Source organism: Solea senegalensis, linkage group LG6, assembly GCF_019176455.1.
Source record: "Solea senegalensis isolate Sse05_10M linkage group LG6, IFAPA_SoseM_1, whole genome shotgun sequence".
Classification (NCBI taxonomy): Eukaryota; Metazoa; Chordata; class Actinopteri; order Pleuronectiformes; family Soleidae; genus Solea; species Solea senegalensis.
In genome coordinates, this window is record NC_058026.1 from 21,855,052 (window position 1) to 21,868,907 (window position 13,856).

Genomic DNA, 13,856 nt, shown 5'->3' on the forward strand with positions numbered 1-13,856 from the left:
TATATATATATATATATATATATATATATATATATATATATATACATATATATATGATGGAAAAAAAACGAAAAACAGCAGACTTTAACAATAATTGCAAACATGTTAAACATTGATATGTAAAAGAAAGGAAATAAAAATGAATGTTCTTTTATCATTATTGGGGAAAATGTGAATATTCCTTTTCTTTTATGTTCCCATTTTCAAATGTTAAATGTTGTGAAAGGTTAACCATTTGTTGTATATTTTTCTAGATGTTTTGCAGTTTTGATCATAGAAAATAAAAAAAAAAGGTTTTATACTTGAACTACACACAAGTCTTTTTTTTAATTACCTTTCTTTTAGTGCTAAAAATTGACATGTGCTCCTTAATCCATTGGAGCAGTTTTTCAAAACATTTTAACAGATCTTTGAGAACTTGTCCTAGTTCTTCTGTGGATTTTGAGTCCTCTCTTTTGATGTAGTCTCAACGTTGAGAAACTGTGTCTTTCAAGTCATTGAATTTGAGAGCAGCAATCTGTCTTCCTGTTAGACCGAGGGATGGATTACATTTTCTAAAATGTAAGTATGCAAGTATGATTTTAAAATGAAAGATTTAGACAATCTACACATGTTGGCGCTGTCTGACAGTCTTTTTGCAAACGAAAAAAAAACGCCCCTCTAACCAAATCATATTTGTTAATGATAATAATAATTTATATAAAACCTGTCTTATTACATGCTGCTCAAAGTACTTACATTTTTTTAAAATATGACCCAAGGTGCATCAAAAGATTAATATAAGCAAGTAATCAGACAAAATGACTTCTGATGACTCTGTGATCTTGAAGAGCTGTTTTTTGATGTGTCTGGATTGTTCATTCAATAGAAATCAAATGTTTGTACACCGGAACACATCACGGACATTTATTGGCACATGGTTTGTCACAAAATATCCTGTTTTCACACAGCGGCAGTGCAACAGGAGTTGATTTCAAAAGTGTGATCATAACATTTGAAGCATGTTTTGTCATTTCCAAATTCCTCTTTACAGGTCTGGACGATGATACATCAATCCTAAATATGGACCATTCGGAGGCCTCACTCAGCCCTTTTTTTCTGCTGCGTACAGTGTCCGCGCTGAACTGTAATTTTCATGTGCCATTCCCTGTGAATCCTCTACTGACTTCTCCCAGGTGGAGTATGTGAAAACGTTCTCCGTGACATGATGCGCGATGGCAAAGGTGAAGGTGTCCTTCTGGCTCAGCAAACCATCAATGTCGGCCTAAATGTCCTGTCTTTACCAAACAAGGACAGCTGAAGAACATCAACGTGAGTCTCGGGTTCTCAAATCCCTCATGTAACAAAGATTATGAATCCTTAACTTATTGGACAATGTTGTTTCTCTCTGGCAACAAGTTTGGAAGGTTATACCCTGGTCTTGTATCTTATTTCAGTTAAAAACAACAACTTACAGCCATTCAGTTAATAGTCACTTAGTTATCTACTGACACTCATATCAGTCCGATTCAGTCATTTTAGACGTATGAAACTATGAGCTATGTTAACAACACATTTATGGCATTTCAAGCTCCAGCCCACAGCCCACAACATGACTCCACTAAAATGCTGTTGCTGATTTTGTGTTTACATTTTTGCCAGTCTGTGCATAGTAAAGCATGCAATATACATATACTGTGTAGGGTTTTTGGATTATATTGGATAATACATGTTTATCTTTTCAATATCCAATCCAGGGATTTTGACTAGTATTGGACCAACAATGTTACTGAGTATTGTATTGGCTGTTCATGTGATCTGATACATATGTGACTCCCCAGATGCCACGTGAGGATCAAGTGTTGTAGAAGTGTTGCAGATGTGAGGTTTGGGTCACAACAACAAAAGTGAGGCCTTTGTGTCCCAGAGTAAGACGGACTGCAATCATGGTTCCAGAGCAGAAACAGTCCGAGCCCTGATTTGTGGCCATCGTGGATGGCACTGAGAAGGGTGAGAAAACCGTCTTGATCCTATCGCAGCATTTTATCAGAAGTGAATGGTGCAAGAACAAACTATGACACAGTTGTGCTGATTCTGGTCAAACCCAAAATGTTCTGTAAGCTACAAAGAGGCCTGAACTCAAGAATGTCCCCCAGATTTGGTCATTTGGTGCAGTTTCTTCTAATGTATTTAACTTTTGAAAGAAGGGTTGTGTCACCGCGAGAGCCAAAGAATAGATAGCCTCATTAAAATGTTTATTTGTCATTAGAATATTTCTTGTGCCCATCAATCCTTTCTTCAAACTGCTAATCTCAGGGATTCAGCTGCATGGACAAGCGTTGAATCATTAATTAATTACTCGTAATCATTTTTCAAACAGTATTAACCACTGTTATTCTTATTTATCCACACCAAACATTTGGCCCGTGTTTCATGTTCTAACCTCCCCTTGATCTTTAGCTGATATCACTCATCTTTCATTACATCATTCATATTACCATGAATTAAATTAGTAGCTTGAGTTTTCCCGACGTTTCAATGTTGTGCATTTAAAAGTCAAAGTGTGTGTGTGTGTGTGCGCGCGCGTGCGTGCGTTAGTGTGTGCGTGTGTGCGTGTGTGTGTGTGTGTTTATGTGCTTGTGTGCCTAAAAACGTGTGTAATTTATTGTCGTGCTCTTGAGAGCTGACATATTGCCGCTATTGATCTTTGGCCCTAAAGTCAACACAGAAGCCTGGATACTGATGACAGGCAGGCCAGAGGAACCCGGGTGTCCTGATAACACACACACACACACACACACACACACTAACGCACAAACACATTAATGCTCATATTTACAGAGTTACAGATGTTCGTAAACTAAGGTCAGTAAAATCCGGTTGTGAAGGCAGGACGTGATCAAATCCTCGCTTTTATGATGGACACAAAATGTGGCTAAATGCAAAGAAAATGACGCCTAAAATAATAACGGACAAAAAACTGTTATTTCTGTTTGTCTGTGAGCAACGTAACTCAAAAAGGAAAAGACATATTTGAATGAAATGTAGTTTATGTTATGTTTATATTAAATATAATTTATTGTTATAAAAATTTATTCATGTTTGTTCAGTTTAAATTATTTTTTCTTATTCATATTATGTTGCTGAGAAAGTAGAGGTACATGATTAAACTTAAAGGTTTATGAGCAAATAAAGTAGAGCTAATGATGTTTAAAGATAAATAAAGATAAAAACAATGAGAAAAATGAATATAATATATTTATAAAATATTTATTTATTTAGCCCTTTACAATAAACAGAATAACTGCATTAGGCCACAAAGGCCATAAAAAAAACTTTTTTTTTTTCACAAAACATGAAGCATTCATTAAAAAACAATATTGAATAAAAACACAAATAAAAATATAACTACTGGGTATTAAAAATGATTCTGAATAAAGATGTTTTTTTAAGTCGAGATTTGAATAGATCCGGGTCAGTGATAACAAAATGAATGACATAATTCAGTAATATTACAGTAATGTAAAGTTTGTTAATCTAAAATATGATTAAATAAAGGCACAATAGTTCCGCTCCTGTATTTAATTCAGCACAGAACGTTTATGAACCTGTGAGGTTTATCTGACCTGCACTATTCATACACCGGGCAACTCAACAAGTGCTTTACAGAAGGCGCAGAGATACATGAAATGAAAAAAATCACAGAATAAAAGCAGGACATTAGTGTGAGCTGACCTCAGGTATTCAGGAAGTTTGAGGAATAACTGAATGCTGCATCACTTTGTCTGGTTCTGCTTCTGGGAAACACACAGTAAACCTGTTCCTCATGATCTTAGAGCTCAGGATGCCTCTTAGGGAACTAAAAAGTCTAGGATGTATTTTCATTCAGTGCTTTGAAGACCAAGAGCAAGAGCAAGATTTCAAAATCTATGCTTTGCCTCACAGGAAGCCAGTGTAGAGACCTGAGGACCGGTGTGATGTGGTCCAGTTTCAGGACTCTTTGTTAAGACCTGTGAAGGTCTTGTTTTTAATTTTACAGCCAGACTTAGTGGTAGCTTTTAGGTGGTTGTTAAAATTCAGATTTGAGTCAATAATTACACCAAGATTACTGGCTTGATAGCACTCGATGACATGGAGTCGAGGTGATCGCTGACCTTTGACCTTTTATTTTTGGGGCCAAAAACAATTACTTCTGTCTTGTCTGCATTGAGCTGGAGAAACTCATTGTTTTGATGAATACACTTCATGGGTGAAAGTAAGGGAGCGTGGTCATTGCTCTCGACTGAATTTACAGTTTAGATTGCGATCTCATTTCCATTTTTCCAATTTTCCTATTCGGGCGAGGTTGAATGGGCCTGATGCTGGGAAAGGATTGAGAGATGCACCATTCTTACTTCATCATATTGACTGACGTTTTAACAACACACTTGAACCGTCTTTTCTTCCTGGGCAGACTTTTGCTCTCTGAATCAGCCTCTGGTGCATTACATGACATGTGAGCATCAGAGATAAAGAATGCAATTGTCTTCCCGTTGACAAGGAATTGTCACAAGTTGTGCATGTGATGCTGCGCCTGATCTTAAATACATTACAATGTGTGCTTCATGTCCCGTGATGCTCGGAGCAGCTTGTGCTTTGTTGCCGATGAGTGGTCGGCTCCCCTTTAGAAGTCAAAACAGCGTATGATGTGATTTCATGCTCTTTTATCCTTTAACTAGCCTGATAACAGGGACGGAAAAGGCAACAATAAGTGCGTCTATGTACGTGTGTAACCACTCTCGATCATCCCCTAGCAGAGAATCCATTAGCTTTGGACCCCCTCCCCGGTTTCCCAGTGATAAAGTAAACAAAGTGTGTTTGACCAATTTGGCAGGCAAATATTTGTTCTGGAAGCTTCCTCATGCGAAAAGGAGACACGTACACGTCTACACCCGCGTGCTGCGCTATATATACAGTTGCAATCCTGCTGCACCACTATTACATGTGCACACACAAACAGAAAAGTGGATGCACCGGTGACCTGGTCAGGCCTTTCCTTGGACACATTGACTGACATCTCTCAAGGTAATGCAGCTTGAATGTTTTCAACAAATTTGAATAGAAAAATATGATATTGTCCTGTCAAGAATTCTGCCCTCCTGTAAGATTCTTACCTTTTGTCTCCTCTAATCGTCTCTCCAGTCTTACTAAGCCAACATGGCAGCCGGCATCATCAGGAACTTCCTTGTCCAGGCCCCGACTCCGGCCTACTTCCCCCTGATTTTCCAGCAGTCCCCGTGCAGAGAAGACGAGGAAGAAGAAGATGAGACGCTGGAGGAAAAGCCAGATCAGAGGGAAGACGAGGAAGACAGAGAGGAGGACGAGGAAGACGAGGAATCTGAAGTCCAGGAGGAAGACGACGAATGTTTAGAGGAGGGTTTTCTAAACCCGGCTCGCTACACTTTGGATGTGACTAAGCAGCTGCTGACGTTCGCAGACCTGATCAGTCGCGACGTTCAGCGGTATTTTGGCCGCTGCTCTGGCGACAGAGAGGCTTGCGACATCTACAGCGACTCTGTGTCGGTCACAACCAGCGGGCGTCTGCGTTACTACGATGACCTGCTGAGAATAGCCAGAGCAGGAAGTCCAGAGGAGCAGGACAACAGCTTTGTGACTTGCAGCGATTACAATGGAGTTGGGGTTGCCATGGGCAACAGCAGTCTGGGGCCCCTAGCTGAACTCTTCGACCACATGGGCCCGAGTCACAGTCGGGGCCAACCTATGGTGAAACGGCATCTCCCGCTCAGTTTCTGGACGGAGCCGATGCCCTGCTGCCCTCTGGTCGGCTTCAGTGACTCACCTGACGTCGCACACACGCGCGGTGCCACGTCCACGGAGGACAGCACACGCACGGACACCGACACACACATGCCCTTTAATGCACTCGCACACCACAATACACACACCCTCGACAACAATCAGCCAGACTTCAGTGATTTGTTGGCGAACTGGGACCCAAACCCAGAGCTCACGCACACACTGACGGAGAACACACACATGCAGCATTAAAGACCTCATTCATGTCCTTGATGTCTCTGATGCAAACATGGAAACAGATCAATGAAGGGGAGGAAAGACAGGGAGCAGCTCAGCGGCCGTGCACAGTGTTTGTTTTGAAATCTGTTTCTCTGAACTCTGAGAAATAACATTTAAATCATTAAAAAAACCCGACCCCAATCCTGATTGTTCTGACCTTTGACCTCATAACCTCATTCAAATCACTCCTCAAAACTCACCTCTTCAAGACTATTTAATGTTGACTTGTTTTAACGTATTTGTCTTTTGTTTGTTTTGTTTCTTGTGTTTTTAATGTAAAGTGACACTGAGTTCATGAAAAGCACTATATGAATAAAATGTATTGTTATTATTGTTATTGTACTGAAATATTCGACTCAAGTAAAAGTACCACTATTTTGATAACATTTGACTTAAGTACAAGTGAAAGAACTGGTCTAAAAATGTACTCAAGTTAAAGTAAAAAAGTAACTTGTTTAAAATGTACTCAGAGTAAAAGTTACTTAGTTACCTTTTTAACAAGGTGGGAGGATAATTGCATAATTCTTTATCTTTATATTTTTTAATTCTTTTAAAATTCAGGCCAACATTTTTTTTACTCAGTAACATGTGATTTAAAATGTAGCAAAGTACAAAGTAGTAAAACTAGTAAAAAAGTAAAACTACAAATTTTAAAAAGGTACAAAAAAAACCTAACCTCAATTACAGTAATGTGAGTAAATGTAATTCCTTACTTTCCACCTCTGCATACATGTCATGTGATACAGATGAACTAACCCTTTAAAAGTCTAAACACTACTAAAACATACAGGTATAAACATTCCTGGATTAAAACTTAGACTGTTTATTTTCCTCCCTGACAGATTTCAATGAAACGTGATTTTAATGTTGCAAAGTCGATCAATTTTTTTGTCTTCTCTGAAACACGGGAGCGTGAAAGAAATGTTTGCAGGAGTGTAGGGGAAAAGAGGGAGTGGTGAAAGTGTTTGCTGCAGCTTAAGTAAATAAAAAATGTTATAAAAACAGAAGAGAAGAGCGTTGTGACACTGTTCGTTGTGTCAAAGGCCCAGAAAGAAAGAAAGAAAGAAAGAAAGAAAGAAAGAAAGAAAGAGTGAGTGTGTAGCGGCTGGAGCATCCCATCTGTTGGTGGAGGAGCTCTAACTGAAAACAGTATGAGGTCGATGTTTAAAGACGTGATGAAGAGGAAAGCAGAGAGGACGTGTGATGAATCCAGACGTTTGCCTCAATTATGACTTTACAGGGCAAAATGTGATTGGTTGGAACTGGAAAGACTCCCTTTGCGAGTGTGACTCATGATTGGAGGAGCAGGGAGGCCAGTCACATTTTGACACACACTCTCTGTATTAGCCAGATAAAGGTGGAAAGTTGCAGTGACACATGCACTGCAGGTGTCCACGTCTCAACAGAGGGGACAGAAGAGACAGAAACGCCATCATGAGGACGCACACGCTTCTGTCCATAGCTCTGCTGGGCCTGCTGCTGGGGGCCTCCTGCATCCAGGCCAACGACACAGACAACGAGACAGAAGCACCACAAGGGACATCGGCGGAGACAAAGGAAGATGCTTCAGTGGAGACAGGGGAGGAGGAGGAGGAGGGGGAGGCACCGAAGAAAGAGAAAACAACGGAGATAGAGGAGGAGAAAGATGTGATGGTTCTCCACATCAACAACTTTGACCGAGCTCTCAGCGAGTATAAGTTCATACTGGTCGAATTCTGTAAGTAGTGATTGATTTCATTAAAAGAACAGAGTTGTTAGAATGACGGAATTCACAATAAGTGGCGCACGGTTCATGGAAAGTTAAACACAGATCATAGATTGAATATTTGTGATGATTTTGTGTGATATAGATGTGGATTATTTTAAAGTGAAGACATCCAGGTGTGATTTCACAGAGGTACAATAGTAAATGAGCATGAAGGTTTGTTCTTGGAAGAGTGTGGGAAATAACCGAGGTGCAGGAACAGGTTCAAGTTCAGACGAGACATTTACAATCTTTGGCCGAAGTAAAAATCCCAAATGTCTCGTGTGAATGTTTCCCAACACTGTTTTCTGTCCAAGCCTTTGTCCGCATTGAGGCGTTATCACACAACTGTGCAAATGTATGTGCGTTCATACACGTGGCCTCTCGTGTCCAGATGTTCTCGAGGTTCAACTCTCCCACAGCAGATACTGTGGGTCGAGACAGGGAGACACTGTCTCTGCTGCTATCAGCAGCTTATTTCCATGTCTATCTGGACATGTGCTGCTGATAGCAACAGCAGTGACTGCACACTGTGGCTTTGTCTCATGAACCCCCACATCTCCACGTCCACCTTTTCTCCCCCCCACAAAAGCACAGCTTGATGTGGTGTGATCTATGTGTGTGTGTGTGTGTGTGTGTGTGTGCAGACGCTCCATGGTGTGGTCACTGTCAACGGCTGGAGCCTGTGTACGCAGAGGCTGCTGGGAAACTGAAGGAGGAGGGTACGGCGATACGTTTAGCCAAAGTGGACGCCATCGAGGAGAAGGAGCTGGCTGACGAGTTTGAAGTTGGAAGCTTCCCCACTTTGAAATTGTTCTCCAATGGAGACCGCAAGAGTCCTGTTGACTTCACTGGTAAATAAAAAAACACACACACATACACACATCGCTTTTCACAGCAATAACTATATGTCACACAACACATTATAAGGCCTTGTCTTCCCTGACTTGTCCTTTGTTCCCTTCCTTGGGGACAAAAAGCAAGTCTCCATAACATCTTGCATTAAATACACACACAGTCTGATTTCCATGACTTCATTGCATTGACTTACATTCATTTCCTGGAGATTTATTCTGAAGATAATCATATTTACTACTGGTCTAATCCTAATCCTAACACTAACCTTAACCTTAACTCTAACCCTGACCTCAGCCTAACCATAAAACATGTCTTCACCTTAAAATGTAGTAATTTATGTCATTTGTCCCCATAATGTCACTGTGTAAACAGATTTAGGTCCCCACAACATATACCGGGAAAACACACACACACAAAAAGGTGGATCAACACTTAACTCATTGTACTGCTTAACTTTTAAATATAAACAAATGCTGGTTAGATTCAAACCGTTATCAAATGGGCTGATTAGTGTATCAGCTCCACATGACTGAGACACGTTGCTCTAGTAAAGTGAGACATGACTGAATCACAAAGGCCAGTGTGCCAATGAAAAGTTTCAGACGTGAATTTTTGCGGCTTAAAAACTCGGTTGTTCAGCAGTTTTATTGAATTTTCTTGTCCCCACTCGCCCGTACACACCAACGCTCCCTGAGTCAGGTCTGATAGTTTTGTTGACAGAGATGGTTTTCAGTTAAAGGACACATCATACAAACAGAATTATAATAACAACAACAACAAGTTATGAAAAAAAAGTCATATTTCAGTATGTCATCCAAAATGTGAAAAGAGTATGAATTATTTTTTACATAAAAAACATAAAATATTTGACATAATTTCAAAATAAAAGTGTTTGTTTTGATGTGTGATGAAACGATGATACAAAATGAATCTACAAATATAAAAAACAAACATTTAAGTATGACATTGATTGATGCTTGAGTTTCTTTGATCTTACATCTACACTGACTTGATGATGTTGCCGTGTGTGTGTGTATGTGTTGCTCAGGTAAGAGGACGACTGAGGGAATAATCCAGTGGATGAAGCGTCGCTCAGGACCTGGCGCTGCTGTGCTGGACTCTGCAGAGTCTGCAGCTCAGTTCATCGACGCCCATAAAGTCACAGTTGTCGGATTCTTTGGTGTGAGTTTGTTTTACCTTCACAAACTATATTTTAGGATTTTGTGATGTGATTTTTTTGTTTTGTTTACATTTTAGAGTCTGGAAGGTGAGGCAGCTGAGGTGTTCAAAGAAGTTTCCTTGGATCGGACTGACGCAGAGTTCGCCCTCACGTCAAGTCCTGACGTTTTCCAGAAGTATGAAGTAAAATCCGACTCAGTGGTTCTCTTCAAAAAGGTAAAACCATAAACAGAGTCCAGCGTTTCATCAAGAGGGAGTGCAGAGGCACAGCGAGCCTTAATGATGATAGTTTTGCTGCCATCTAGTGACTAGTTATACTTTGTTCTTTTCTTTTTCATACTTTAAGATTCAGATTTACTGTAGGTTATGACTTGCAATAGGGTAGAAGGTAAAGAAAAAGTGAAGACCTGAACATACTTTAGTTTCGATTGAACTGTAAAAGAAGTTATAAAATTAAATTTTAATATCTTTTCCCATGCTTCGTTACATGCCCGGGGTAAACACACCACACAGATAAACACAAAGGCAGAAAACAACTAAACAGACAGAATTTTTTGTTGTATACTGTATTTGCAGTGAATGTGCAGAATTAGATGAATTTTGTGTTTCTTAGTTTTCTTAGTTTAGAGGTCATGATGTGAATTTAGGTCAACAAACGTGTGTGTGTGTGTGTGTCTGCTAGTTTGACGAGGGCAGAGCAGACTTTACGTTGTCAGAAGACGAGAAGCTGGACAAAACCAATCTGACCACCTTCATCGACAAAAACAGCCTGGAGCTGATCATCCCATTCAGTGAAGAGGTAACACACACACACACACACACACAGGCATATGGTTACACAATGAAAACTGAGTGAAACTTTATTGACGTCACGTTGTTTTTTAAGAATGCAGACAAGATCTTCTCCTCCAACATCAAACTGCACAGTCTGCTGTTCATCAACTCCACTGTGGAGAGTCAGAAAGCACTGATGGACGACGCCAGGACTGTGGCCAAAGTGTTCAAGGACAAGGTAACAGTCAGAGCATGTGTGTGTGTGTGTGTGTGTGTGTGTGTGTGCGTGTGTGTGTGTGTGTGTGTGTGCTCACTGAAAGTGAATCAGTGATAAAATAAAAAAAGTCTTGAAAATGTTTAGAACCTTATTGTCTTATTGTTCTCGACAGATGCTGTTTGTTTCCATTGACGTGACAACAGCCATATCTCATGTGCTGACATACTTTGGCGTGTCCGCGGACGACGCCCCCACTGTTCGCGTCATCGAAATGGAGACGGGAAAGAAGTACAGGATGTCCACCAATGACATCACAGCAGAATCACTGCAACAGCTGTGTCAGGAGGTTTTGGACGGCACTGCCAAGGTAACACATCTAACTATCTGTCTATCTGTCTGTCTATCTATCTATCTGTCTATCTATCTATCTATCTGTCTATCTGTCTGTCTGTCTGTCTGTCTATCTATCTATCTATCTGTCTATCTGTCTATCTATCTGTCTATCTGTCTGTCTATCTGTCTGTCTGTCTGTCTGTCTGTCTGTCTATCTATCTATCTATCTGTCTATCTATCTGTCTGTCTGTCTGTCCATCTATCTATCTATCTATCTATAAAAGTATGGTTTCACTTAGATAATTTCCCATTAAAATAAAGTATTAGTGAGTAATTTCCTGAAAAGGTCGTAATGTTTTCTTATTTCCAGCCTTTCAGAATTAAAAACTTGTGTTACTGTGAACTCTTTTGCAACTACAGTATTGTAAGTATATTATCTGAATACTTAACCCGTACATAACTTGTATTGTCTTGTATTGTGGTGTAGCCATACTTTCGGACACAGGAAATCCCAGAGGACTGGGATAAAGGACCGGTCAAAGTCCTGGTGGGGAAGAATTTTGAGTCTGTTGCTCTGGATCCGACCAAAAACGTCTTTGTGGAGTTTTGTAAGTCAGTTTGTCTACATCTGTTTTAGAGATACCCGCTGTAAAATCTCACTGTGTGTGTGTGTGTATGTGTGTAGTGTTGTAATGTAACAAAGTACAAATACTTTGTTTGAGTATAAAATCCACATATCTTTAATTTACTTTATTGTTTATATTTCTAGCAACTTTTACTCCATTACATTTCCTCTAACTGTCTTTGTTACTCATTACTACCAAATAAAATCAGAAGAAGAAGAGTTGGTAATAGTCTATATTTATATAGAGCTTTTCTAGTCTTGATGAGCTGCTTTACACTATAGTTTTCACCCATTCACATGCTTCAACATGGGGTTGAGTGTCTTGCTCAAGTACACATAGACTATTACAGCCAGGAATTGAACCCACAGCCTTCCATTTGAAAGACAACTCGCCCTACCACTGAGCACTTTAACACTTTTACTGAAGTGGTATTATAAAAACTGACTTCAACTTCTACCAAAGTCATTTTCTGGTAAGATAACATCTGGTGACTTTCACTCAAGTATCCCTTTAAGGTACTTTATACAAGACGGTGTGTGTGTGTGCGTGTGTGTGTGTGTGTACCACAGATGCTCCATGGTGTGGACACTGTAAGGAACTGGCTCCAGTTTGGGAAAAGCTGGGCGAAAAGTACGCTGACCGCGATGACATCATCATAGCCATGGTGGACAGCACAGCCAATGAGATAGAGTCTGTGAAAGTCGATGGATTTCCCACACTCAAGTTTTTCCCTGCTGGTGGCAAAGAGGTATATACATACTGTATATGTATATGTATATGTATATACACATATACATACATACACACGTGATAATGTCTGTGCTTCTGTCAGGTGGTCGACTACAGTCACAAAAGAGATCTGGAGACTCTCTCTAAGTTCCTGGATAATGGAGGAGTGATGCCTCAGGAGGAGAGTGATGAAGAGGACGATGAGGATGATGAGGAAGGCGACGATGCAAAGAAAGCCGAGGACGCCGTCGACGATAGCAAGGTTTGTATTTTTCCTACTACTTTTTTTATCATTTTAACATTCCCTCCACTCTGTTTTTTTTTTTAAATATATAACATATATATGTTTTCTTTCTTTCAGGAAGATGAAGAGTCTGCAGAGGCGTCGCCCAACACGACACTGAAAGAGGAGCTTTGATGTCACTGTGATTTCTGTCCAATCACAATCAGTCTTACATCTTTTGTTTTTATTTAATAAAATTCATTCGGGTTTGAGTTCAGTGTAGTCGTGACAAATTTGAAATGACCATAAACCCTTTGTCAGTTTGGTATCATAATTGACTTGCAGTTTGCCAGATGAGCCAAACCCAGAGTAAGAATATATTGAATAGCCACCAGGGGGCGACTGCTAGTTGGAAAAAAAAGCTAATAGCAAATAGACCATAAATCATGGCACATATGAATGGACACCAGTGTGATGGACAGTTGGTTTGTCCCTAAATAAGAGCCTGGTTGCAAACCTCAACAGGGAAGTGGACAAATATCTTGAGGCTTTAAAACAGGAGTTCAGATTCTTAATGGTTGTATGAGCACTTGTTCTGAACCCACACACACACAGTACATACAGTACATATGCACATTAACCTGTTAAAGTGTTTGTTATTAAAGAATCTGGGACATCTAATGGTGAGACTGCAGGTTACAGCACGACTTGAGAACTACAGAGGCCCAGAAGCACCAGAAAGGATGTAAACATTCTTTCACAACTTTCACCTCTCTTCTGCTCCCTCTGCCACTTCCTCTGTCTTCCACACTGGTGTATAAATTGCCTTTTTACATAAAAACATTAAAACATCTGACAGTATTGTAAGTTTGGGTGGGACAAGCTGTTTCTGCTTCAAAACACAATTTATTTTTAATTGATTATACACATATACGAAAACACTTAAGGGAAGTATATTTCATTTCTGCCAATAAACCTGCCTTAATGTTATTAGATGTAGAGACGATTTATGGAACCTCTTTCTCCAAAGAAAGAAAGACAGATAAGAAAGAAAGATAAAAAATAAAAGACGTAAACACATAATGTATCAGTCAAAATGGATCAAAGGTCACTAATGCT

The 13,856-nt window shown here is 39.8% G+C and overlaps 2 protein-coding genes across 2 annotated transcripts; both read left to right on the forward strand.

Moving 5' to 3' along the window:
• Window positions 1-4,440: 4,440 nt before the first annotated feature.
• On the forward strand, window positions 4,441-6,404 carry LOC122771493 (protein PERCC1). Its single transcript, XM_044029089.1, has 2 exons — window positions 4,441-5,043; window positions 5,161-6,404. Exon 2 carries the CDS (start codon window positions 5,176-5,178, stop codon window positions 6,025-6,027), a length of 852 nt encoding a protein of 283 aa, XP_043885024.1. The 5' UTR covers window positions 4,441-5,043; window positions 5,161-5,175; the 3' UTR covers window positions 6,028-6,404.
• Window positions 6,405-7,409: 1,005 nt separating this feature from the next.
• pdia2 (protein disulfide isomerase family A, member 2) lies at window positions 7,410-13,009 on the forward strand. The gene is made up of 11 exons (XM_044028818.1): window positions 7,410-7,771; window positions 8,446-8,652; window positions 9,705-9,838; window positions 9,914-10,051; window positions 10,518-10,634; window positions 10,722-10,847; window positions 10,999-11,193; window positions 11,647-11,767; window positions 12,355-12,533; window positions 12,618-12,776; window positions 12,876-13,009. The coding sequence occupies exons 1-11, from the start codon at window positions 7,432-7,434 to the stop codon at window positions 12,930-12,932; spliced, it is 1,773 nt and encodes a 590-aa protein (XP_043884753.1). The 5' UTR covers window positions 7,410-7,431; the 3' UTR covers window positions 12,933-13,009.
• Window positions 13,010-13,856: the final 847 nt, after the last annotated feature.

Excerpts from the sequence above, each read along its gene's own strand:
- LOC122771493 (XM_044029089.1), top strand. The coding sequence starts at position 5,176 with ATGGCAGCCGGCATCATCAGGAACTTCCTTGTCCAGGCCCCGACTCCG.
- pdia2 (XM_044028818.1), top strand. The coding sequence starts at position 7,432 with ATGCACTGCAGGTGTCCACGTCTCAACAGAGGGGACAGAAGAGACAGA. Across the intron at positions 11,194-11,646 it reads TTTTGGACGGCACTGCCAAG|CCATACTTTCGGACACAGGA; the intron begins GTAACACATCTA and ends ATTGTGGTGTAG. Across the intron at positions 12,534-12,617 it reads TCCCTGCTGGTGGCAAAGAG|GTGGTCGACTACAGTCACAA; the intron begins GTATATACATAC and ends TGCTTCTGTCAG.